This window comes from Arachis ipaensis, chromosome B1 (assembly GCF_059453495.1).
Source record: "Arachis ipaensis isolate K30076 ecotype BB chromosome B1, ASM5945349v1, whole genome shotgun sequence".
NCBI classification, from domain to species: domain Eukaryota; kingdom Viridiplantae; phylum Streptophyta; class Magnoliopsida; order Fabales; family Fabaceae; genus Arachis; species Arachis ipaensis.
In genome coordinates, this window is record NC_142436.1 from 139,866,031 (window position 1) to 139,892,329 (window position 26,299).

Sequence of the window (26,299 nt, forward strand, 5' to 3'; positions counted from 1 at the left end):
TAATCCAACTCTTAAAAAACTCTTTCAGAGTACATGGCACTATTGCACTGCCTAACATCTGTAAAATTCTTTAATCTAAACACATTTTACTGTTTCATCTTTTTTATCATACACTAACATTATTTTTGCAGTTAATCACATATATTCTACTTAATCGGTCTTTCCTATTTAACCTCCCCATTTACACAAACCATTTAAAGAATTCAATTCTTGGAGTGATAAAAGGTTGCATTCAAGAGCTTGCAAAGGGAAAACTCATGCACAGTGAAGAAGCAAAGAGATATGAACATAGAAAAAAAGTTTGTTCTCTTGTATTCATATTTTTATATGATGAATCTCACTTCTCTAACTAGTTACATGCAGGTGTATATATATATATATATATATAGTGTTTTGTGACTATAAATATCTACAAGGCTTAAATTAATCTCTAACTAATTAGTTTCATGCTGACATTCTCCTAACAAACTCCAAAGAACTATCTAACTAACATGTCATCATGCTGATTCCTAACAAATTGTGTATTGGTAACCATTATGAGCTCGAATTCCTTCTATCTACCTCCCTCAAGCTTGGAACATGAATGTCATGTATTCCAATCTTGCAATGAATCTTTGCAAACGGCCCTGGTGCCAAGCTCTTGGTGAGAATATCGACAACTTGTTCAGAGGAAGGGACTGGTAACAGCTTCAAAGAACCATCGTATACTCGATTTTGAACAGTGTGGCAGTTGATTTTGATATGCTTGGTATGCTCCTGGAAAACTGGGTTTGAAGCAATGTGAATCGCGGATTGATTGTCACAGAATAGGGTAATCGGCTTACATAAGGGGACTTGCAAATCTCTGAGAATGTACGTGAGCCATCTCCCTTCGAATGTCGCCAGTGCCAATGTGCGATATTCTGCATCCGCAGAAGAACGCGCCACTGTAAGCTGTTTTCGACTCTTCTATGAGACAATAGAGGAACCCAAGAAGAAACAAAACCCGGACACCGAGCGCCTTGTACTGGGGCAGATTCCCCAATCAGAATCAGAATAGCCAATCAGGCATAAGTCAGAGGTAGTGGAGAACAAAATTCCTCTTGCTGGAGCGCCTTTGATATACTCCAAGATATGCAACCCAACCTTGAAATACATGTCCGTGGCACAATCCAGATATTGGCTGAGCTTGTTAACAGCAAAGCTAATATCTGGACGAGTATTCATCAAGTAAAGCAACCTCCCTATGAGCCTGCAATAAGGAGTCAAGTCAAACGAGGGTGAACCAGCACACTTTGAAAGGGGAGCAGTGTAATTCATCGGGGTGGAGGTGGGCTTGGCATTCAAAAGGCCAAACTTATCTAAGAGATCAATTGCATATTTATGTTGGTAGAGAAGGATGCTTTGGCTACTCCTTGCAACTTTAAACCCAAGAAAGTATTTGAGAAACCCCAGGTCCTTGATTTTAAACTTGGCATCCAAGAGGGCTTTCACTCTTTCAATTTCTTTCATGTCATTTCTAGCAAGAACGAGATCGTCAACATATACCAAAAGGTCAGTGAAGGTAGTGGAGCTGCCTTTGGTGAATAGAGAGTGATCAAATTGCTATTGGGTGCAACCTGATGCCTTCAATACTGAGCATAATTTATGATTCCATTGCTGACTGGCCTGCTTAAGACCATAGAGAGAACGCTCAAGCTTGCACACACTATTGGGAAGTGCGGAGAGACCGAGGGGAAGGAACCAACCCTTTTGAGCTGTGAGAGCCAGCAAAACTTGAAATGTGGACATTTTTACAATAGAAAAAAATGTATCAAAGTTGTCAAATCCAGCTAATTGAGTGTAGCCCTTGGCCACCAACCTGGCCTTGTGGCATTCTATCGAGCCGTCTAGCTTGAGTTTGGTCTTGAAGACCTACTAGCACCCAACGGCATGCTTACCCTTTGGAAGAGTGGTGATGACCCATGTTTTGTTGGTTTCGAGGGCCAAAAGTTCATCCCTAATTGCCTGGCACTAACAATCATGCTGAATAGCTTGCTCAAAACTTTGAGGTTCAGTGAGGTTGTCGATGGCGATGGAAAGGGCTTTGTGAGACGGGGAAAGATGTTCATATGGAATGAACTGAGAGATAAGATGCTGTGAAAATGAGGATGAGGTACTAGAATTAGAATCTAATTCACATAGAACCTACATACATTGAAAATCTATGAAACATGCAGGTGGTTTTCTAATCCTATTTGAGCGCCTAAGATGCTGGTCTACATGAGGTTGTTCTAAAACTACATGATCATGTGATAGTGAGGTGGATAGGGGGCTTGAAGCTAATGTGGGCATGTTGTGATCAGCATGCAAGTGTGGAGAATGCGAGGGTGACGCCTGCTGATCTAAAGATGCATGAGTAGGATGATGTGCTTATGTGCTTGAGGGTATGTGTAAAGAAACTGGCAGCATATGAGGCATAATAGATGAGGACTGTGTAGAAGCATGATGTACCAAATCATTATGATAGAATGGCAAGGTATCCAAAATAGATGCACTATGTGAATCATTAAAAGTATTGGATTGGTGAAAAGGAAAAATGTCCTCATAGAAGATGACATATCTTGAAAGAAAGACCTTTTTAATTTTGAGTATAGATCCATCAATAAAAAATCTTTAGTGTTCATTTTGAAACCTAAAAAAACAACCTTTTTTGCTCGCTTTTCTAATTTTTTTCTGTGAACACTAAGGGTGGAAGCAAAGGCCAAACACCCAAATGTTTAAAAATAAGAGATCTCAGGTAAAGAGTGGAACATTTCTTGAAAGGGGCTTGATGCATTTATAGAGCTAGAAAGAACACAGTTCAGGATATATATGGCACGAGCTATAGCAAACGTCCAAAGATGATGAGGCAAATGACTTTGAAAAATAAGCGCTCTAGCCATATTCAACATATCTTGATGCTTGCGCTCCATGACTCCATTTTGTTGTGGAGTTTCTACACAAGTGGTTTGATGAATGCTTCCTTTTGATTTATAAAAAAAGTGCAGTAGGAACTCTTTGCCATTATCACTTTTGCATTTTATTCGTTTTTGAAATTGTGTATCAATTAATTGTACAAAAATGGAAACTAAATGCACTACTTCAACTTTGCTTTTCATCAAATATGCCCAGGTGAATCTGTCTTGTCATCCACAATGGAAAAAAAATATTTACGGTCTTAACTAAAAGCAATATCTAATGGTTCCCAAATATCCATGTGGATGATATCAAAACAAGAAGCAAATTTTGTTTTGCTAAGAGGGAAAGAAAGACGCTTTTGCTTAGTAAAATGACAGGGTTCACAAGGTACATGTTTCATTTGGCTCTGAAGAAAATCATAGTGCTTTTGCATAACTTCTATTCTATTGTTAAAAATATGTCCTAGTCTACTATACCGTAGGGTTGCCAAATCTGACTTATTTACAACATTATTAACACAACCTTTCTTATTACTAATTGAGGTTGCTGTGAGAGTGAGTACAACATATGTATGTGGGCAGAATCCAAGATATACAGGCCTGCAGTTAGTTTAGTAGTGCCAATCATCCTCAAGCTCATCTTGTTCTGGATCTCACAATTCAATTCATTAAATGTAAATTAGCATAAAAGGGATGTAGTAGCTTTTGAAATGGAAATGAGGTTGAAAGTAAAAGATGGAACATATAGAACATTTTGAAGTTGAAATTCAGTTGAAAAATAATTGTCCCACTGATGGCAGTGACAATTCTTGAACCATTTGGTAATTGAAGTGTGATTGGATTTACTCTTCGAAAATTAGTGAACAATTTTAAAGAACAAGCCACATGTGCCGTGGCACCTGTGTCGAGAATCCAATCTATGCACTTCAATTTATGTTTAGAGATAGATATAATTTTATATATACCTTTGGATGGGGGCATGAATTTCAGTAGCCAGATTGATGTTTTGAGCAGGCTTGCCACCATGGTTGTGGAACAACTCAATTAAAGCTTATTTTGTTCCTTCAAAAACAAGTAGTCTAAGCTCTCATTATCTTTCAAATGAGGCTCACTGATCTTTTGCAAATCTTCATTAGTGTTCACATTGTTAATGGTTTTAAAGTCAGAATTATGCTTGTAGTGAGAAGGGAACCCATGCTTATGGTAGCATATGTCAACTAAATGTCCAGTCCTCTCATAGTATGAGCACTTTCTCAATTGACCACGTCCATTAGTGCCTCTCCCTCGGTTAGAACGCTCTCTGTCCCTTCCACGTGAGTTATCTTGCCTACTTCCACCAAAATGATTGTTGAAGGAGTTATTGAAGTTCATGGTTGTGTTTATTAGCAGCTTCCCATCATTATGGCTTGAGCGTGTTAGCTGGCGCTCCTGCTGTAATAGTAATGAATAAACCTCATTCACATCAGGGAATGGTTTAATGAGCATGATCTGAGACCTGGCCATTGAGTAATCATCATTCAATCCTCTCAATAATCAAATAATATGAGTCTGAGACCTATACTTTTTTATAAGCTCAATGCCGCATAAGCATGAGTCATCACATTCACATTTTATAACTGGTTGGAATTCATTCAATTCCTCCCATAAGCCTTTGAGTCTTGTAAAATAAGATGTGATGGAGGAATCACCTTCTTTAATAGAAAATATTTTTTCTTCTAATTCTGCAATTCTAAACAAGTCTCATTGATAAAATCGGTGCCTAAGATCTTTCCAGAGATCACACGCTAGATGCCACATTGCATGATAGAACACTGTGCAAAATTTTATTACTAATAAATGCATACAGTCAAGACAAGACTAGAGTATTGTATCTGTCCCAGGCCTGAAATGAATTTTCAGATCTATCCAGTTTTAGAAGGAAACCATTGATGAAACTTAACCTGTTCTTCGATTTCAAGGACAACAAAACTGACTTCGACCAAGAGGGATAGTTTAGAATTGTTAATGGATTCGTTGTGAGAGGTATACTTGGATTGTCGCCAGACTGGAGATAAAATGGACTCGAAACATCTTGTAGCAGGTTCGAGCTTATCTTCCCTGCTTGAGGCCTTTGATTATGCATCAGTACTAGCTGAAGATTCATCAATTTCACCAATTTTTGAAGATTTGAAGCTGAGAATTGTTGATCCTCCATGTTCGAATTGACTTTTGAGTCGGCCATGACACGGTCTCAAGATTTGTGTTTCACTGGATTCTTCGAGAGGTTTGGAGATAGATCCAGGATCTTTCACGTTTGATCTCGTGATCGGAGCCTCCAAATCTCTATCAGTGTGATGATTAGATGAGAGATAGAGTAACTCTCATCAGCTCTATCGAATGAGTTCAAACGTGAAGGAGAAGAATAGAGATAAGAAAAGAGAAAAAAGAATGAAGAGTAGATCAAGATGAGAAAACAAAGATTATTTCGAGCAGGAAGTTGGATGAACAATTTGATCACAACAATGGATTCATCATTCGGCTTCTTCTTCAGTTATTGCATTTCAAATTTTATTTCCTTCCATGCTCACCGCACCATGAAAAAAGGTTGCGTTCAGGAGCTTGCAAAGGGAGAACTCATGCACAGAAAAAAAGCAGAGAGATATGAACGTAGAAAGAGGAATTGTTCTCTTGGATTCACATTTCTATACGATAAATCTCACTTCTCTAACTAACTACATGCAGGTGTGTGTATATATATATATATATATATATCTATAAAGTTTAAATTAATCTCTAACTAACTAGTGTCATACTGGCATTCTCCTAGCAAACTCCAAAAAATGATCTAACTAACATGTCATCATGCTGATTTCTAATTAACTGTGTATCGGAAATTATTATGAGCTCGACTTCCTTCTATCATGGAGAACTAAGACTCTCTATAGCCTTAATATAGCTATAACTCCTTACATCTTACAACAAATTCATTTTAAATACCTAAGCAAAGTAATTTATAAAATAAATATTCTTTTTATCAAACATCTAAACTAACATATCTTCACTCCTAATAGCTAATCTAACTAGCAGTAACCTGTCATGAAATTAATTCAACAACTGATACTTCTATTAGTGAAGTTTTCTCCTGAATTAGAAGTTCAACGTTTATTCCAGTTCATCTCAAAATTCACATTCCGGTGTAATTGATTTCTGTTAGATAGATAATGTGCGTAAATTTGTGATCCCTATGATTGACAATAAAATTGAAGAAAAAATACTATACGTGCACATGATCTTTTTCTATAAGGAATAATCTCTTTCGTGAATTTCTACCACCATTTAAAGAAAAGAGCTGATTCTAAATCTTAGTATATCCAGCTCTTAAGTTGCCTAATTTTTTTTTTAGGTACTTATACCATCTCTCACTTTAGTAAGAGCACCTCCAACGGACAAAAAATTGAAGCCCTCTTTCTCACAGATGCATGGGCCAACTATTGGAGAAGAAGAAACGAGTCCCTACAAGTTATCCAAGAGGAATAAGTGCCTCTGAGCAGGACTTTCTCCCTCCAATAATAACTTGTCATGTGGCAAGTTATTATAAAAATAAATATTTATATAAAAATCATAATAAATTAAATAATTATATTAAATAATTATATCTATACTTAATTAATAATTTATATTAATTATTTAAACAATAATTAATTAAATAATTTAATTAACATTGAAAAAATTAAATGACTTCATCATATTTAATTTATTAATAATTATAATAATTAATTATATTAAATAGTTATATTTTTATTTAATTAATAATTTATTAATTAATAATTAATATAAATAATTATATTAAATTAATATTTAATATTATTTATATTATTATATTAAATTATAATTAATTAAAATTGTTTACATAAAAAAATAAATTTAAGTTTTACATCTTACAAAATAATTTTTAGTTAGATTACTTATTTTTATTTATAAAATTTAAAATGCTAACCACATTACAAAACTAGCTATATATTTTATTTTTATTGTGATATAATTTTACAAATTAATATAATTTTGAATTATATTATTATGTATTATTGTTATATATAATTTTTTTAATATTAATATTTTTTAACAATAAATTATTTTTGAATGAGAAATTTAAATAATATTATTATAAAAAAAAGTAATTATAGTAATTTTAATTATTTTAATTAATTAATTAAATAAAATTACAACAGAAATTAAAATTAATTTTTTTAATAAAAAATATTTTAATTTATTATTTATTATTTATAATACAAAAATTAATATAAAATTATTTTTTATGACAAATAAACAATAAATAAAAACTAAAATAAATTTTCTATTAGAGATGGTCTAAGGCCATACTCGTCTTATTGTTCTCTCTCCACCGTTTACAATGCACTTTTTAATTTGAATATGGAAATAAAGGTGATATTGAATTCGGATATGGGGAATATTAGTGCTTCATAGCAATGTGGTGTCAGTGGAACATAACTTTGATCATGCGAGTTCTTTGTCAGTAAAAAAATTGACAACAACAAACAACTCGAATGGTCCGTTTTCTAGCTTCCGAAATTCATATTTGTCCAACCACAAATCGGACCATGCGATTTCTTAAGCAAAATTTTAAAATCAAACAACTCGCATGGTCCGATTTGTGTACTCTGAGTTTTTTCAATTTTTAAACACTCTGAAAAATTTTTTAACTTTTTAAACACAAATCGGACCCTCCGATTTGTGTACTCCCACAATTTTAAAAAACACAAAAAATTATCCATGTTAAAATATATCACTTATTTTGCTTCCATATCAAAATTTTTTAACCCAATATTCACACTAAACTGATGAGAGAAACTAATTTGGTCTAGCGTTTATTATATTTAAATATTATTATTTTAACTTATTAAAAATTTACAAGTATTAAAATAACAATGGTATAATCAAAATTAACATTAATCTAGTCACACAAAAAAATAAACATTAATCTATATAAAGTATACGAGTTCTATTAGAAATTAATTAGACTGATTGTATTTGTAACATTGAATTTAATTATTATTACTGAGAAAAATTTGTGAAATTAAAAAATAAATATTAAAAAAATAAAAATTCATTAACTTTATATAAATTATTAATTAAAAATTATTAAATAATTTAATAAATTTAACTAAATTATTATTTAATAATTTTTAATTATTAGTTTTTAACTTAAAAAATGGACTCAGCCTGAATAATTATGTATGTAATATTGTGATGTAATTATTTATGTTGATTAATAGTTCTTGACTTCTTGTTTTCATTTCTTACCCTTTCCCATCTACTTGAGGACGGATTGGACAAAAGCGACAAGTAAATAGAGGTATTTGGGAGCGACGGTAGACGGTAGTGGTAGATAGAGAAGGCATCGGAGAATGGCAGGGATTGTAAACCTAAGCCCGCCAACTCCAATCCTAACTTTCAGCAACTCCTCCCGCCACCGCAACCACTTGTTAACGCAAACAAAGCCCGACTCCATCTTCGACCACCCGGCCCTCCGATATAATGGCAGATTCTTCTGCCTTTTCTCCGACAATCGAAGACAGGTTTCTTTATTCCCCTGTCATACCGATTAACTGCATGCTTTCTTCTCAATTGTTAAATTTTTACTCAATCTTTTATAATACAAGTTTCCACAATAATTTGCAATATCCTCATTGTTTGTTCCCTTTGCTTATATATATGTGTGTGTTTGCTTCATAGCAGTTCATCAATTGCGTGCTCATGATAAATAATAATAACACTAGAGTCTGATACTATTTCTAAACTTGTAGTAGTTCCTGTCGTTAATTTTTATTGGCTGAAATGAACTGCACCTGCAATTTGTCCTACAAAGCAAGTTCCCCTCATAAGTATCTTCCGATTTTGCCGGGTTATTAGATTCTTCATAGGATTTACCTATTTACACTCCGCAATTCGTACTATCTTCAATAATTATATTTGTGTCACCACTCTCCATAATGTTGAGCTTGCAACTTAATTTCTATTTGCAATTTCTTGTCATCAAATGACATTTAGATGCCAAGGCAATCAACAATAGTACAATCCTGAGTTTCAATTCTTTTTCTGTCATGTGTAACATTTGGAAGAACAATGCTAATGTCAAAGTGGAAAATTTAATAGGGAACTGAAAGTGAATTGTGATGGCAGGAGCAAGCTAGAAAAGCATTAGAAGGTGCTCTGAGTGGGAAGAAGAATGAACTTGAGAAGTGGGACAAAGAAATCAAGAGAAGAGAGGAGCTGGGGGGCGGAGGTGATGCTGGTGGAGGAGGTTGGTTTGGCTGGGGTAGATATTTCGGCTGGTCTAATGATGATAATTTTTGGCAAGAAGCAAAATATGCTTCTCTCACGATCCTTGGTATCACTCTCATGGTAAGAAGCTCCTGATTCTACTCATTGCATCTGCTGATATATTCATAACACAATATAAGATATAATAGAAACTCTTATATTTCAATATATCTCTTCATTTTCAGTATCTCCTAATTGCTAAAGGTGATTTGCTTGTTGCTGTCATTTTGAATCCCTTGCTGTATGCACTGCGGGGAGTGAGAAATGGGCTTGGTTTTGTAACATCGAAAGTCTTGAAAAATAGTTCTCCCAGTAGGCAGCATGATTTTGGTGGATTTTTCAAGAAGGAAGAGTATCAGCAGGCTTCTGCTAAAGAGAATGTTGTTAGAAAATGGGCTAGTGACTAGTGAGTAACAAGTTTGTTACGGGTTTGGCATCACCTCCTTGATGCAGAATGCTATGTTATTCTTGTAACTTTGTTTTTCCTTTGGCTTCTTAGGTTTTTATTACCCTTTTTGTTATCCTGGGAATTCAGTTAGGGTTCTAAATTATGCTCATGTTGACCTATGATCTTGTAAAAGCTTGCAAGTTGCAATCAAGAAATTTTGTCTCTGAAATGACTTTGGAGTTACTACATTTTAGTAGTGGTTAGTTACTTTTAGATTGTAATGTTAAATGCAGATTTTGTTTTTATTAATTTTTATACATAGAACAGCATAAAAGTTTTAAGGCCAAGTTGGAAGTTAGTTTCTTTTTATCACCGGCATCTAAGTTGTATTACCTAATCCAACTAACTTGGGCCGGCTCGACAAAGCTCTCGTATGTGGGCAGGGGAGGTTCTCACAACGAGGATTTTTTTTTTTTTTTTTTTTCATTCTGAAGCAATTGAAAAACAGCCCAGGAAAGATGTCTGGTGCACATCCTCATTTATCTATGAACCTATCAGGTATGTGCTCTACTGCTCTCTTGGTTTCTTTACCATCATTTCTGTTTTTCAATTCTTAATTATTTTGGGTATAATCCTTACATGGAATGGTCTGTCATGGAATTATTTGTTTATTTCATTATCATGTGAGCTGTGTCTCATAATTTTAACATTTAAGAGCACCATCTTCCGTTATGGTTTATATGGCTGTCTCTCTCAATCACTGAGCTTCACCAAGGATAACCAATCTATTTGAGCTGGATGAATTTGAATGTCACAGGGCATCAGAATGACGTGAGCATTCACAATGTTTGAGTAGTGGATGTATTTGAATTTAGAAGGTCAACAGATTCATTTTTAATTTATTGTAAGATGCTCGAGTTGATTGCTGCATTATTTTGTCTACCTTTTATGATTTATAAATTTTATCCCATCTGTTGTATATACTTACATGATATCCTTATGTGTGTTAAGATGCTGCCTGATTATATCGATTATTGGAGGAAGTGTGACCATGATCATCTGTGGGAATTTTCAATTTTGTTAATGGCAACGTGCTGTCCTCATTTTCCTTCAACCAAAATAATGGACTCAATGCATCCAAGCACAACGCACATTAAATTCTAGGATACTCAATTTGATCCGTTCTATATATACACAAAAACTATGTGAATTAAAAATTAAAACTTATCAATATCTCTAAATGCTAATTGTATACGTTCGACTTCTATTAGCATTTAGCGGTAAATATATTCCTATAGTATATGACATTTTAGCAAAGAGGCATGGCAGATTGAATGGAAATTTTATTTATATTACGCTTATTACGCTTTCACCTGAACTACAAATTTGAGGGGGGATGTAAGAAGTTATCATCTATAACTTCAAATTTATTTTAGGTATCCAGCTTAGGAAAAGTGAAGACTGGAGACTAATCCTATGATATGGTTTGACAGCAATAATAACGGTATTACCCATAAGAAGGACTGGAGAAGTCAAAACCCATGTTTAGTTCACCAACCATATTTTAGATCATGATTATGAAATTCCCTTATCCATGGTGTGTTTTCAAACATGAGTAGTAGTTTTCTTTTTCTTGCGTTTAAATGCGTTTTGTTTTAACATACCATTTATTATAGAACGTTCAAAGATGGCAGAGTAGTGCTCCCTGCAACTACGAGAGTGACCTTCACGATGAGATTGAGATAGATAATAGATGACGAACATAAGCCCAATCTCACAAACCATTTTCCCTCTCTCAATTGTTTCCATATTTGTAGTTGAATATCTTTGAATTGCGGATCACCCTCCGACCCTCTTTCTCTCTCTTTGTGCCTTCTTGGCCACTTCCCTTGCGTTGCTCATTTTTCTTCTCATATTCCAATTAGCCTTTTTCTTTCTTTCTTTCTTTCTTTCTTTCTATCCGAGTCTTTGTTGCAGAATAGCACCCAAAGTTGTTGAAGGTGGTTTTAACATACGCAAGACAGAACGCAGTGTAGTTGTTGTTGGCGTTGGTGCCAGTGCAACACTGCCGTATATAGTATACTTATAACTGCGTTGATGTCTTTGGCCATTGGAGTGGCTTCAAAAAGCAGCATGGGTTTTGAGGACAAGAGCAACGACGATGCAACTACCCCTGACACGCACCACCACTCCGGGAAAGGTGCCGCCACTGACGATGAAAGCGGCGATGAACGAGGCCAGAGTCTCAGTAGGTACAAGAGTGAGAGCTCGGTTGCTCTCACCGAGGACGAAGAAGATGACGACGACAGGAAGATTGAGTTGGGCCCTCAGTGCACCTTGAAAGAGCAGCTCGAGAAGGACAAGGTTCTTCTTCTTCTTCTCCCTCTTCTTCTTGTTCTTCTTCTTATTGGCTTCGTTATATGTATATCTGAAAGATCTATGATGTTGATGCATTAGGATGACGAGAGCTTGAGGAGGTGGAAGGAACAGCTTCTTGGAAGCGTCGACATGAATTCTGTTGGAGGTAATGAACACTCCTTGCTCCCTTTTCAAGTTAGATTTGTGATTCTGTTTCTCTTTGTTTTCCTTCATGTGCTGAATTGGACATAGATTCACAAGAGAAGTTGACATTGTTATAATTCATTCAGGCTCTTTATAATTCTTTCTGGCCCAAATGATAAGTCATAGTTTTTCAACTGGGAATTGTTGTTTCTTGTGAATGGCAACAATCTCAAATCCCCTTCTTGTTTCCCTGTTTCTATAGCTTCACCTAATGAGGAACCATTTCATCAGTTATGGACCTAACTTTTTTATTTCTTTTGTATTGACGAAATAAGAAACTTTGGAGCCCGAGGTGAAGATCCTGAGCCTTGCAATAAAGGTAGATGGTAGACCTGACATTGTTCTTCCAATACCAGAAACAGGAAATCCCAATGGTTCGTGGTTTACTTTGAAAGAAGGTAGCCATTACAGGCTCATGTTCACTTTCCAGGTTAGCCATAACATAGTTTCCGGTCTCAAATACACCAACACTGTGTGGAAAACTGGTATCAAGGGTAAGTTCTCTCTCAAATCATATACCGAGCCAAAAAGAAAAAAAAAAGGTTTCTTGACTTCAACTCACTGTTAAGCCTTATTACAGTGGACAGTACCAAAGAGATGATTGGAACATTTAGCCCACAAGCAGAGCCTTACACGCATGAGATGCCAGAAGAGACAACACCATCTGGGATATTTGCTAGAGGATCATACTCTGCCAAAACTAAGGTAGATTTAGCAATATAATGTGTTATTCCTTCAGAGTTCAGAATTAGGATTGATTGGTCTAAAAATGTTACTTTTCTGCATTTACTATAAAAATGTCAAGAGAAGTGTTGTGTAATTTTAAGTCTTTTCCCCACAAACCTATTTGCTAGATATTATTATTGGCTCACTATGATTTATAACATGATTTAGTAAGACATCAATGTGGATTTAATTTTTCTCTTGGCTTAAATCTCTTTCTTCAAGTGTTCTATTTTTGCATCATCATGTGTTGGGTTGAAGAGAGATTATTTGTTTGAGATACTCTTACTTGCCAATCAACTTTATTGATAGGCTGTGTAGATATGAGGCATTAGAAACCATAATTTATCTGAGAAAAGAATAGTTACTTAGCTCCTAAGTTCTTGTCTGTGTTCAAATTGGATTTGTTTGGAAATGAATTGAGAATGAATGAATGCCGACTTGATGTCAATCAAACAACCAATAAATGTTCTAATAAAGTTGTTGCCAGACTTCATGTGCATATATTTAACACTCATTTGAAGTTCAAATTCTTTAGTCACTTTTCTTTTTTGGCGCCTCAGCAAGTCATTAATTTGTCCATAACCTATCTTCTAGTAGAGTCCTTCATCTTGATCAATGCACTAGTTGACTTGATGTTTTGTTTGTGGTTGTTCTTTCAGTTTGTTGATGATGACAACAAGTCATACTTGGATATCACCTACACTTTTGATATTCGAAAGGACTGGCAATAGGTGTCAACTGAAGTCTCCATCAGTGATGTTTAATCCTTAGTCATTGTTATTTTAGCTGAAATCTCCTTCAGTGTTCACTTGTTCCTTTTCCATTTGTTTACTATTTATTTATAATCCTGTCTGAGACCAGTAATCTTAACAATGATTAGAGGATTTGTAGGTAGGTAGAAAGTTATATGCTTCTCTAGGAGATCATTTTGTCGATAAATTCGAGTATGTCCTCTTTGGTTGCACAAATATGCTCGCTCTCTTTCAAACTCAGTCTTCCTCTTCGAATTAATAGTTTCTGCAGAGCATTTTTCTCATTACATTACACCTCGCCGGCACTTTCGCCGCCTTCATCTCTTGGCTCGCAAACTTCAAGCTCTTACTCTTGGCATTTGGCAAAGGCCCTCTTTCGGTCTTTCCCACCCCTCACTCTCTCTCAAATAATTCATCGTCATTGCCTCTTCTCTCGTAAAGACCGCAAATGGAACCACCACCACCTCAACTGTCAAAACAAAAATTGATTACGTCATAATGGAGCTACTGTTTGGAATTCCATGCACCCCATGGTGCTATCATGCCTCTACTGCGTGCATGTATATTTGAACCTTGAGATGATTCTAGCCTTCGCTGCAACCTTGGTTCGAACCCTCTTTGGTTTCGAGCTCGAGCCACAGTTCAATGACCCGTACCTCGCTTCGTCTCTTCAAGATTTCTGGAGTCGAAGATGGAACCTCGTACCTGCCAATATCTTGCGGTTAACGGGTGTGTGAGCCCACCCGGTATGTTTTGTTGACTCTAATTTGGCCTAAGTGGGCCACCCTCTCTGGCATCTTCGTTACCTTTCTTGTTTCGGGGCTCATGCATGAGCTCATGTTTTACTGTTCGGGCCGCATGAGGCCCATAAGGGGTATACATGGTGCAGTTTGGCCCGAAAATCCAGCTCGGATGTGAACACTTTGGAAACTAATTTGGTGTAATGTCACTGGATCTAGAGTCGAATAAGAGTCTAAAAAATATACTCGATCATTATTTAGGGTTAGATCTGGCTCAATGCGAATTCGGTTTCACCCGATCCATGTACATTTTAAGGAGACTAAAAAAGGTTTATATATTTCAAATTATAAGTTTATTGTTTTATTTTTAATCACACTTGTTGAATTAGAAAATAGATCAAAGAAGCATGAAATTAGAAAGGTTAAGTACGATTTTGGTCCCTAAAGCATAGGTCGAAAATTATTTTGTCCCCAACCTTTTTTGTATACAAAATCGTTCTTAAGGTTTAAAACCAAGTTTTAAAATCGTCCTTTTTACTTAAATCTTGAAATTTTGGACCAAATTACCTATAACAAAAAAAATTATAAAATAAAAAAAATAAGAGGAGAGTGTTTATACTCCTGCGAAGGGGGAAGGGAAGAAGAAGAAGAACAAGCTATCCACGATCCATCTCTGCCTCCACTTTTGCTGCCAAAAATTTAAAACCAAGTCAAACATTAGGGACGATTTTAAAACCAAGTTAAATCTTAGGGACAATTTTGTATGCAAAAAAAAGTTGGGGATGAAAAAATTTTTTGACCTATATCTTAAGGACCAAAATCGTACTTAACCCAAATTATAATTTATGGACAAACTCAAATTCAAATATGGATATCAACTTCTCGATAATAAGTATATTTTTTTATTCTTTATAAATAAGTGCATCATAATTTTTTGACATAAAGTTTATCAAGAACCGGACTTCACTGGTTTTAGAGTCGGTTTTAATGTGACCCGAAAGTAGTAAGATTTTACCGGATTTAAGACCGAGTAAATGCATCAAAAATAGATCCGGTCATTATTTAGGGTCAAATCCGGATCAAGACGAACCCGCCTTTACCCGACCCATATACACCCCTTAGCCTACTTGGGAGATCACGTGCTTCTTCCTCCTTCACGGCTCTTGCTTGCTTGTGCCGTTTTGGAGGTGCTGTTAAAGAAAAAGCTTGGCGCCAAGTCCCGGTTACCAAGAACCATGTTAGGGATTTAACCATTGGACTCGTGATGGTAACCACTTATTAGCTGTATTCCACTTAGATTTTCTGGTGTAACTGTTACCAGAGAGCAATGGAGGAGTATATGACTAGGGGTGGCAACATGCACCCTATCCGCGGGTATTCAACCCGACCCAATCCGGTCGGGTAGGGTTGTCAACCCCATTCACAACGGGTAGGATAGAGTGCGAGTAGGTTCTCGTGTAGGTCGGGTAAGGTACAGGTTGAGTCTCAACCCTATTCGATCAACCCGCACCGTGTGTGTGTGTGTGTTTTTTTTTTTTTTTTTAAGTAGATGTTGAACTAAAGACTCTCATTAAATGCAAAAGATTCTTAGCCACTAACAAAAGATTATTAATTGTTTTTAGCCACTAACAAAATATTATTAATTGATAATTTAATACGTTTTTTTTTTACATAAAAATCAATTCTATTTTAAATTATCATCAAGTATCTTTTTGGTAATCCACAGATAAGATCGGGTGCCCGCGAGTTAAGAACAAGTGGGTTAGGGTTGGGATATTCTCAACTCGCGAACAAGATAGAATTGAGTTTATATAAAAATCTCAATCCGCGGGTAGAGTTAGAGTTGGATCCAAATCCTACCCTATCCTATCCTATCTATTGCCACCCCTATATGTGGCAATAGGCAGGTTAGTGAAGAGTGTCTTTCTAGAGTAGGCCTTTAATAAGAGCCAACTAGTAAGTCTCTCTGTCTGATGACATCTAGAAATTTGAAATAAAAAGTAGTAAAATACTATGTAGATACAAATATGTTGAGTTATATATATATAACTAATTTTAATTTGATGATGACAAACATTATTTTATTAGGTTAAACACTCAATTAGTTTTGATGGTCTTATTTAGTATTGCAGGCCAAAAATATAAAGAAACAGAAGCCCAAATGCAAGGAATCATAATCGTTGCTGGTGGGTCTTTCTAACCGACGAAGCCCATAGAAAATAATGCAAAGAAAACAGCTGGACTAAATAAAACAAATCCAACCCAAGCCTATGAAGACTCCATCAAGCTGAAGATCTCCAAAGCCAAAGTTCACATGTTTGCTTCAGTAAAAGAACTAGAAAGAAAAGAGAGAGAGAGAGAGTTCTTCATTCCACTTGTTCATTTCATCAAAGAAGAAAGAAAGAGAAAGCTTAATCAGAGAAAGCAAATGTCTAATCACCTAAATCAAACCACAGTAAGCTAAGTCAAAAGTTAAAGGTGATTTATTTTCATTTGCATGCATGTTAATTTCTTCACTCCTCTAACTTTCTGCGATACCATTTTGGTTAAATGAAGAAAGAAGTCTTTGATCTCTGCTGCTGTAAATCAATGGTTCACAAAGTTTCTTGGAGTCAAAGCACATTATAAATGGTTCGGATTTGGGTTTACCACTGAACAACTTTCTCTTTGCTACTCTGATGTCTTCGGTCAAGTAAAATGAACAAGATTTGAAATCCCTAATTTGGGGTTAATTGAAGAAAGTAAAATGACAAGATTGGGAAGCACACAGCTTAAGGAGTTGACTCAGAAGCAAGCAAGACAAAAATTTTGAAAGAGGTACAAATAAGAAAATTTTCATTATTCTGAAGTAAGGAGAAAGAACCAGAGTCTGAGTTTCAAAGAGAGCTTCCTGAGAAAGTTCAATGTTTTGGATAGTGCTTTCTAGAGAAAGAATCATTCCCCCAAGATAAAGAACTCGATTAGTGTTAGCTCAATCCAGTTCATCTTATAGCAACAGAGGTTGTTGAAGCATTAATCTCCTTCATATTTTACAGATTATTATTTTATTTTCAATATATATCTTTTTGTAATTTTTTGAGAGGTAAAAGGCTGAAAGAGAGAGCTTAAGAAAAATCCAAAGAGTGATAAAAGGCTGAGTGATACACTTGAGAGAAAAGCCTAGAGTGATTTCAGATTTTTTTAGATTGTTTCTATAGTCTTGTATTTTGTACCTGTGAGATACCCCTTTCTTATTTAGGTTAGCACTAAGAGTGGAGAGTTAGGTATTAGCATAACCAAGTCAAGTTAGGATAGAACTTGAGAGAAAAATGATTGTGTCAATCCTGTGAAATTGGTGTATGTAATACTTTAACTATAGTGAAAATTCCACCACTGTTGTGGTGGAGACTGGATGTAGGTTGCATTGCACAAGGCAACTGAACTAGGATACATGCTGGTGTCATTCTTCTTCTCTTTCTCTGAGTTTTGTTTTTTGATATTTATGAGACAAAACGAAATTGTCTCATAAAGTTTCCACTGCACAGTTCAAACAGATTCTAAGTCAAAGTCAGTAATTAAAGGCTTATTTCATTAAAGTAAAAGAAGGTCATAGATTTAATCCCACTTCTCTAAGCCTTATACAACCTTCAATTGGTAATCAGAGCCAAGGTCTCAAGAATCAAGCTTCACTGCTTGAAGCAAAGGTCCAATGGCGAGTAACTTGGGTACAACCACAGTTGCCTACACTCTAATAGAAGGCAAGTCAAACAACAGGCCTCGCTTCTTCAATGGGAAGAACTATGCCTAGTGGAAAGAGAGGATGCAGATCTTCATCCAATTCATTGATTACAACATATGGAAGATTGTTGTGAGCAGTCCCAAGATTCCAACGAAGACAAGTGCTGATGGAGTGGTGACTCCAAAATAAGAAACTGAATGGAATGAAGATGACAAGAAGAAAGTCGAGCTGAACGCTAAAGCCATCAACCTTCTACACTGTGCTATCAGCTTTGAGGAGTATTGAAAGGTGTCAAGATGCAAGATAGCCAAAGAAATCTGGGAGAAACTCCAGGTTACACACGGAGGCACCAAGCAAGTCAAAGAAACGACGATTGATATGCTGCGAAAAGAATACGAGATGTTTAACATGAAGAATGGAGAAAGTATTGATGAAATATTTGAGAGCTTCTCAATCATAATCAACAACCTCGATGCTATAGGTACAACCTACTTAGAACAAACCCTAGTGAGAAAAATCCTTAGAAGCCTCACAAAGGAATGGGAAACAAAGGCCACTGTCCTAGCCGAGAGTTATAACCTAAGTCCCATAACCTATGATGAGCTGAGAGGGAAACCCCTTGCCTATGAAACCACAAACACAAACCAAGACTCAAAGAAAAAGGGAATAGCCCTTAAGTTAAGAGTTGAATCAAAAGAAAGTGAGTCCAGTGACAGTTTTTCAGATGATGAACTTGTGTTTTTTGCTAGGAGACTTAGAAGGCTAATAAAGAACAAAGGCAAGTACAAGGGTTCAAGCTCAAAGGAGTACAAGAAGGACATGAGTAAAGTGATTTGCCACCATTTCAAGGAGGCTGGACATCTCAAGTACAACTGTCTAAAACTCAAAAAGGAGGATAAAGAAAAGAAAGAAAAGAAGAGAAGAGAGTGCTCATGACATCTTGGGAGGATCATGAGAACAATTCGGATGAGGAAGAAGACTCCGAATGCGAAGCTCAAATATGTTACATGGCTGGTGAAGATCAACTTGATGAGGTAAATTACTATGACTTGTCCATTGATGACCAACATGTTATCATAGATGATCTCACTTTAAATTCTGAAAAACTGTTGAACAAATACAATAATTGCAAATCTGAAAAAGAAATGCTGAAAGCTGAAAATAATTTTTTGAAAGAAAAGGTGAAGAAAACTGAATGTGCTTTGGATATTATTGAAGAAAGTAGATTTCTGAAATCCGAACTTGAAAAACTAAAAGGAAAGCACATTGTGGATCCTTCTCAAGAGCTCATTACTGAAAACGAAAGATTAAATAAAATGATCAAGAGATTGAATAGTGATTTAGCAAAGTTTGCTCATGGTTCAAGAAACTTGGACAAACTACTTGCAAATCAAAGACCATTATTTAAAAAATATGGTTTAGGATATGTGACAAAAGACGATGCAGTTTTTGATAACTCTTCCACAAAATTCATGGCCTCTTCCTCAAAAACAAAATCAATTATCAACAAATCTGGTCTGGGACTTATTCCCACCTATGAAGAGGAATTTGAAAATTATTGTTTTGAGAAAACTGAATCATCTTCAAGAACTGATCTGATATCAAACAAGGTGGGTCTGAGCTATATTTCAACAAATGAGGTTACGTTTAAAAATCCATCTTTTTAAAACAGAACCTCATCTTCAAAAGGCCCAAATGCTTTCAAAAATTCTGGTTTGAATGCTTTTACAAAAAGAACAATAACAACAAAAATTACTTTATCAAAAGAAATGCACATCTTCCAAAAACCAGAAAAACTCAGGTCCTTAATGAATTTCAGCATCGAAATTCAAATCAATTTCAGCAACATGCATCAAGAAATCATTATTTTAATTGTAAGAAAACTGGTCACTCTTACTTACAATGCTTCATTGAGAAAAGAAAAGTAGAAAACCAAATTTACAATATTGTTTGTGACCTTAATGCACTTGGACAACCAAGGTGGATTAACTTCAAAGGATCCAAATTAATTTGGATACCTAAGGTTGATTGAAATCATATGCAGATTTGCCTAGCATCCAAGAAAAAGAAAGATATGTAGTATTTGGATAGTGGGTGCTCTAGGCACATGACTGGAAGGTCAACTTTATTCATCAAACTAAACAAGTATGATGGAGGTTTTGTGACCTTTGGAGATGATGAAAAAGGTAAAATTGTTGCTGTTAGAAAAGTAGGTAATGATCACTCTACTTTCATTGATGATGTCTTTTTAGTCAATGGTTTAAGGCATAATCTTTTGAGTATAAGTCAATTGTGTGAGTTGGGTTATTTGGTGACTTTCAAAAGATTGGAGTGCTGTGTTGTGAATGAAAAGACTAATGATGTATTGTTCATCGCTAAGCATTGTGATAATGTGTATGGACTTACTCTTGATGAACTAAAGGATCAAAATGTTGTGTGTTTTCACTCTAAAAAATCTGAAAAGTGGCTATGACACAAGAGATTGGGCCATGCTAGCATGTTTCAAATAAACAAGCTTGTCAAGAAAGGATTAGTGAGAGGTCTTCCTTTGATAAAATTTGACAAAGACATCACTTGTGATGCTTGTCAAATGGAAAAACAAACAAAGAGTTCATTTAAATCAAAGGAAGACATCTCTACTAAAAGACCACTTGAATTGCTACATATTGATTTGTTTGGTCCAACAAGAACTCAAAGCTTAGGTGGTAAACACTATGGCTTAGTAATTGTGGATGACTACTCTAGGTTTGGTTGGATTTTATTTCTTGCACACAAAAATGAAGCCTTTTCGGCTTTTGAAATTTTTATCAAGAAAATTCAAAATGAAAAGGATTTAAAGATCTCCTCAATAAGAAGTGATCATGGAACTGAATTTGAAAACCAATTATTTGAATCCTTTTGCGAAGAATTTGGAATATCACAAAACTTCTCTTGTCCAAGGACACCACAACAAAATGGTGTTGTGGAAAGAAGAAAAAGAAGTATTCAAGAAATGACAAGAGCCATGCTTTGTGAAAGTAATGTTCCAAAATTCCTTTGAGCTGAAGCGGTTAATACAACTTGCCATATTTTGAATAGAACTATCATAAGAAAATTTTTGAAGAAAATACCTTATGAACTTTGGAAAGGTCACCTACCAAATTTAAATTACTTGCATATCTTTGGATGCAAATGTTTTGTCCTAAATAAAAAAGATAATTTGAAAAAATTTGATCCAAAGACGTATGAGTGTTTATTTGTAGGATACTCCACAAATAGTAAAGCATATAAAGCTTATCATCAAGATGCTAGAATAATTGAGAAGTACATACATGTTACATTTTGTGACACTAACTTGGTTCAAAGCATTTTGGAAGATTGTGATGCAGGTAATCAGTTCAAAAGGATGATGAAAAAGGGCAAAATCATGAGAGTAAAATTTTTGAATGAAATGAATCTGAAACTGCAGCTGTAGAAAATCCTGCAGGAGACAATTCTGTTTTGTCTCATGAATCAGGTGAACATCCTGAAACTACTAGTTCATTGAATCCCTCAGTGACCAAATCTGCTTCTAAGTCCGCAAGACCTCGTGAATGGAGCTTCCTCAAGAACTATCCTCAGGAGTTTGTCAAGGTGTCAAAACTCGTTCCTCCACTAGAAAAATAAATGAAGAAACAAACATTACTTTTCTCTCTCAAATAAAGCCTCAAAACATCAAGGAAGCTCTTGATGACCCCTCTTGGTTAAAGGCAATGGAGGAAGAGCTTCATGAGTTTGAAAAGAACCAAGTTTGGACATTAGTTCCAAAGCCAAGAGATAAGAAAGTGATAGGCACCAAGTGGATATTCAGGAATAAGTTGGGTGAAGATGGAAGCATTGCTAGAAATAAAGCAAGATTGGTGGCATAAGAATATGACTAAGAAGAGGGAATAGATTTTGATGAATCCTTTGTCCCTGTTGCCCAAATGGAAGCCATAAGACTTCTTCTTGCTTATGCTGCTTATTGTGGTTTCAAATTGTATCAAATGAATGTGAAATGTGCATTCTTGAATGGTGTGATAGATAGAAAAGTGCATGTGGCACAGTCACTTGGTTTTGAAAATAAAAAATTTTCTAACCATGTTTTCAAACTTTCTAAAGCTCTCTATGGATTAAGACAAGCTCCTAGGGCTTGGTATGAGAGACTTAGTTCATTTTTTTTGAAAAATAGTTTTCAAAGAGGCATCAGAGACACTACTCTATTTATTAAGAATTCTAACGATTCTTTCATTCTAGTCCAAATTTATGTTGATGACATTATTTTTGGATCAGCAAATAAATCCTTTTATACTGAATTTGTAAAACTCATGACAAGTGAATTTGACATGAGTATGATGGGTGAACTTAATTTTTTTCTTGGGCTTCAAATTAAGCAAACAGAAAATGGTATTTTTATTCATCAAGAGAAGTATGCCAAGGAACTAGTTAAGAAATTTGGTATGGAAAATGCCAAACCCATGGGAACTCCCATGCACCCTAACTAAAATTAGAAAAGGGTGAAACTGAGAAAGATGTAGATGAGACTAGATATAGAGGAATGATTGGCTCTCTTATGTACTTAACTTCTTCTAACCTGATATTGTACAAAGTGTTGGAATGTGTTCAAGATTCCAATCAAAACCAAAAGAGTCACATTTTTCAGCAGTTAAGAGGAACATTAGATATGTTCATGGCACATCCAGTTTTGGCTTATGGTACCCTAAAATTGATAATTTTTCTGCAATTGATTACTATGATGCAGATTTTACTGGAGATAGAGTGGATAGAAGGAGCACATCAGGCATATGATGCTTTCTTGGGAAGTCCCTAAACGTTTGGTCAAGTAAGAAGCAGTCCACAGTAGCCTTATTCATTGCAGAGGCTGAGTATATTACTGCTTCTTCTTGTTGTTCTAAGCTTATTTGGTTGAAAACGCAACTTGCTGATTATAAATTAAATGCTGAAAATATTCCTTTGTTATGTGATAATATGAGTACCATTAATATTTCTAAAAATCCTGTCTTGCATTCTAGAACTAAACATATTGAAGTGAGATTTCACTCAATAAGGGAACATGTTCAAAAGGAAAATATTATCATTCAATTTGTTAAATCAGAGGACCAATTAGCAGATATTTTCACCAAACCTCTAGTTGAAGACATATTTTGCAAGCTTAGGACTAATCCAGGAATTTTAGGTCATGATTCATTGTTTGCACATTGCTGATGTGTTTGTTGAAGTTTTTGTCTCACATGTTGGGATGAGACAATTCTGGACAAATGAAGAACCATCTTTCTGACCTTCAATTTCTGGGCTTTAAGCATATGCTGAATCATCTAGGCCAACCTTAAAATTCAGATTCTGTGTGGTCCAATATGTTTCCTTAAACTAAACCACCTCTGGGCCCAAATGAGTGTTACATTGTCCACTTGTCATTTTATTTTGTATTTTAATAAAAAAGGTTTCAATTTTAAATCAATTTTATTTTTTTAATAAAAAATTAAATCACTTTTTGTGATGTCAAGTCTTTTCATATGTTTAGTCAAAGTGATGCAGATGCATGGGTACAAGAAACCTCTTATTTTTTGGCAGTTACTAAATCTCTCTCCTCACAAAACCTTCCACTAATCTTTTGGTTTCTTCCCCCACTACCATTAGTGCTTCTCCTCGTTCAAAACTAAGGTTCAACCTAATGAGGAAGAAAACCATTCTTCAAAAGCCTCCTCGTGAAAAGGTTCTCAAGCTTCCAACGAAATCGAAACCCTCTACACGCTCCCAAGACCAAACCTTTACACCTTCACCTTCTCCTCCTACATCTCCTCCTCACACAGACCCCATGGCTCGAACAAAGAACCCTTTAAGGACGCCTCCTTCTTCCAAGCCAACCGCTCCAACCAGCGCACCTTCCAAGCCCAGCACCTCAAAAGGGAAGCGTCCCGCCACTGAGGAACATGATCCTGAACCATCTCGACCTAAGCCTAGGTCTGTTCCTACTCGTCCTTAGAGAGGTAAAACTCGAATCCTTCTCAAATCTGTTAAAGAGCCTTCCATAGACCCTTTTACACACAAAGCTCACTTCATGACCTCCCACTCAAACTACAATCCTCACCGTTTTTGATCTACCATGAATAATGATTTCTATGAGGGTGTCATTGCTCACGTACCTTATGTCCCACCTTTTTGGTTGATTTACCAAATCTGAAAAAGAAAGGTTTTAAGTTTGTTGGTAATCTTATTTTTCTTGACTGGAACCATATTTTTAAAATAAAAAAACCAGTTTACCCTATTTTAGTCAAGGAATTTTATGCAAACATGACTTACCATGAGGGGAGTATTCATTCCTATGTAAAAGGCCGTGACATAATTCTAAATAATGAAACCATCAGTGATTCTTTGAAATACACTGATGTTGGTACATGTGCCTATACATCTGGTAAGTGGGATGAAGGGGTAGGTCTCTCTTTCAATGATGCTCTGGCCTATATATGTAAACATATTTCTTCGATTGATGGCATCACTCCAACTCACAAATCCCTGGGTTACACTCGTGCTCAGTTGCACCGCATAGTGAACCATATCATCCTTCCTCAGAGTGGCTCATATCAAAGGGTGTCTTATACTGATACTCTAGTTTTGTATGCTATTATCACAAAAATAGAATTTCCTTTTGCATATTTTGGTGGTTCAGTGAAACAGCAAAAAAAGGGACCCACTCGTTCTAAAAGGGTGGTTCTTGATGATGATGATGATGACTATGAACGAGAAGAATCTCCTCCCCTTTTACCACGGGTACTTCAGCCTCCACTGGACACAAATCTGCTTTATATGGGGTTGTTAAGGATGTGGTGCAAGAGTTTATCTCTCAGTCAAACCATTTGATTGCTATGAGTAAGGAGCAAAGGAAACTAGCCACCAAGAATGAAAACTTCCTCAGGAAATCTAGAGATAGAGTGGCCGTTTTCTTAAAATTTATTGATAATTTCCAAGAGGATGACAATGCTGCCACTGATCCTGAAGAAGACACTGATTCTAAAGAGGATGGTTCGGATGCCTGAAATTGTCTCATGTTGCTACAACCTTCTGTTCACTTTTGTCTCATAAACACTATTTTTGTTTACTTTAACTACTCTAAGTTTTTTATTTGGATGATTGTAAACTGTTAAACAACTGCTCTTAATTTTAGTTTTTTTTGTTTTATTTGAACTTTAATTTGACACTTTGTTGCAGGTCTTAACATCTTCCAAGTTAGATGTTTTCTGCCTTTCCACCCTTGATGACAAAAGGGGGAGTAGTAGCATGTGAATTTGCTGCTGTGAATTTGCTTTACATGATTTGTTGCTTTGTTTTGTCATTGCTAGTCTTGATGCTCTGTATTGTTCAATTTTTGAGTAGTTTTGGGCTGGATATTTGTTATTATTGCTGATATGTTTTGTTCAATTTTGGGATAGATATTTTGTTGTTTGCACAATCCCTTGATTCAGGTTCATGAGAAGTTAAATTGTTTGAAAACCTTGCTGATTGTTTCATCCATGGTCAATATAGTGTATGTAGTCTATTATTGTGTTTCCTATGAGTACATGCAAACAGGAAAGAAGAGAAGAGCATAAATCTAGGGGGATCAACTCTTGAAAAGGAAAGGGGGAGCAACACAAAAGCAAGTGACATCACTTAAAGAGAAGTTCTTTAACCTTAATCAAAATCAATCCCATTGATCATTGTTACAATTATGTTTGTCATCAAGGGGGAGATTGTTGAGTTATGTATATAACTAATTTTAATTTGATGATGACAAACATTATTTTATTGGGTTAAACACCCAATTAGTTTTGATGGTCTTATTTAGTATTGCAAGCCAAACATATAAAGAAACAGAAGCCCAAATGCAAGGAATCATAATCATTGCTGGTGGGTCTTTCTAACCAACGAAGCCCATAGAAAATAATGCAAAGAAAATAGCTGGGCTAAATAAAACAAATCTAACCCAAGCCCATGAAGACTCCATCAAGATGAAGATCTCCAAATCCAAAGTTCACATGTTTGTTTTAGTAAAAGAACCAGAAAGAAAAGAGAGAGAGAGAGAGAGAGAGAGAGAGAGAGAGAGCTTCGTTCCACTTGCTCATTTCATCAAAGAAGAAAGAAAGAGAAAGCTTAATCAAAGAAAGCAAATGTCTAATCAC

General features: G+C 35.5%; 2 protein-coding genes across 2 annotated transcripts; both read left to right on the plus strand.

The window, feature by feature from the left end:
- Positions 1-8,204: 8,204 nt before the first annotated feature.
- On the plus strand, positions 8,205-9,856 carry LOC107636624 (sulfate adenylyltransferase subunit). Its single transcript, XM_016340124.3, has 3 exons — positions 8,205-8,494; positions 9,099-9,320; positions 9,425-9,856. Exons 1-3 carry the CDS (start codon positions 8,324-8,326, stop codon positions 9,644-9,646), a joined length of 615 nt encoding a protein of 204 aa, XP_016195610.1. The 5' UTR covers positions 8,205-8,323; the 3' UTR covers positions 9,647-9,856.
- A 1,295-nt stretch (positions 9,857-11,151) lies between these two features.
- LOC107619686 (rho GDP-dissociation inhibitor 1-like) lies at positions 11,152-13,903 on the plus strand. Its single transcript, XM_016321983.3, has 5 exons — positions 11,152-11,991; positions 12,085-12,151; positions 12,465-12,683; positions 12,770-12,894; positions 13,575-13,903. Exons 1-5 carry the CDS (start codon positions 11,725-11,727, stop codon positions 13,644-13,646), a joined length of 750 nt encoding a protein of 249 aa, XP_016177469.1. The 5' UTR covers positions 11,152-11,724; the 3' UTR covers positions 13,647-13,903.
- Positions 13,904-26,299: the final 12,396 nt, after the last annotated feature.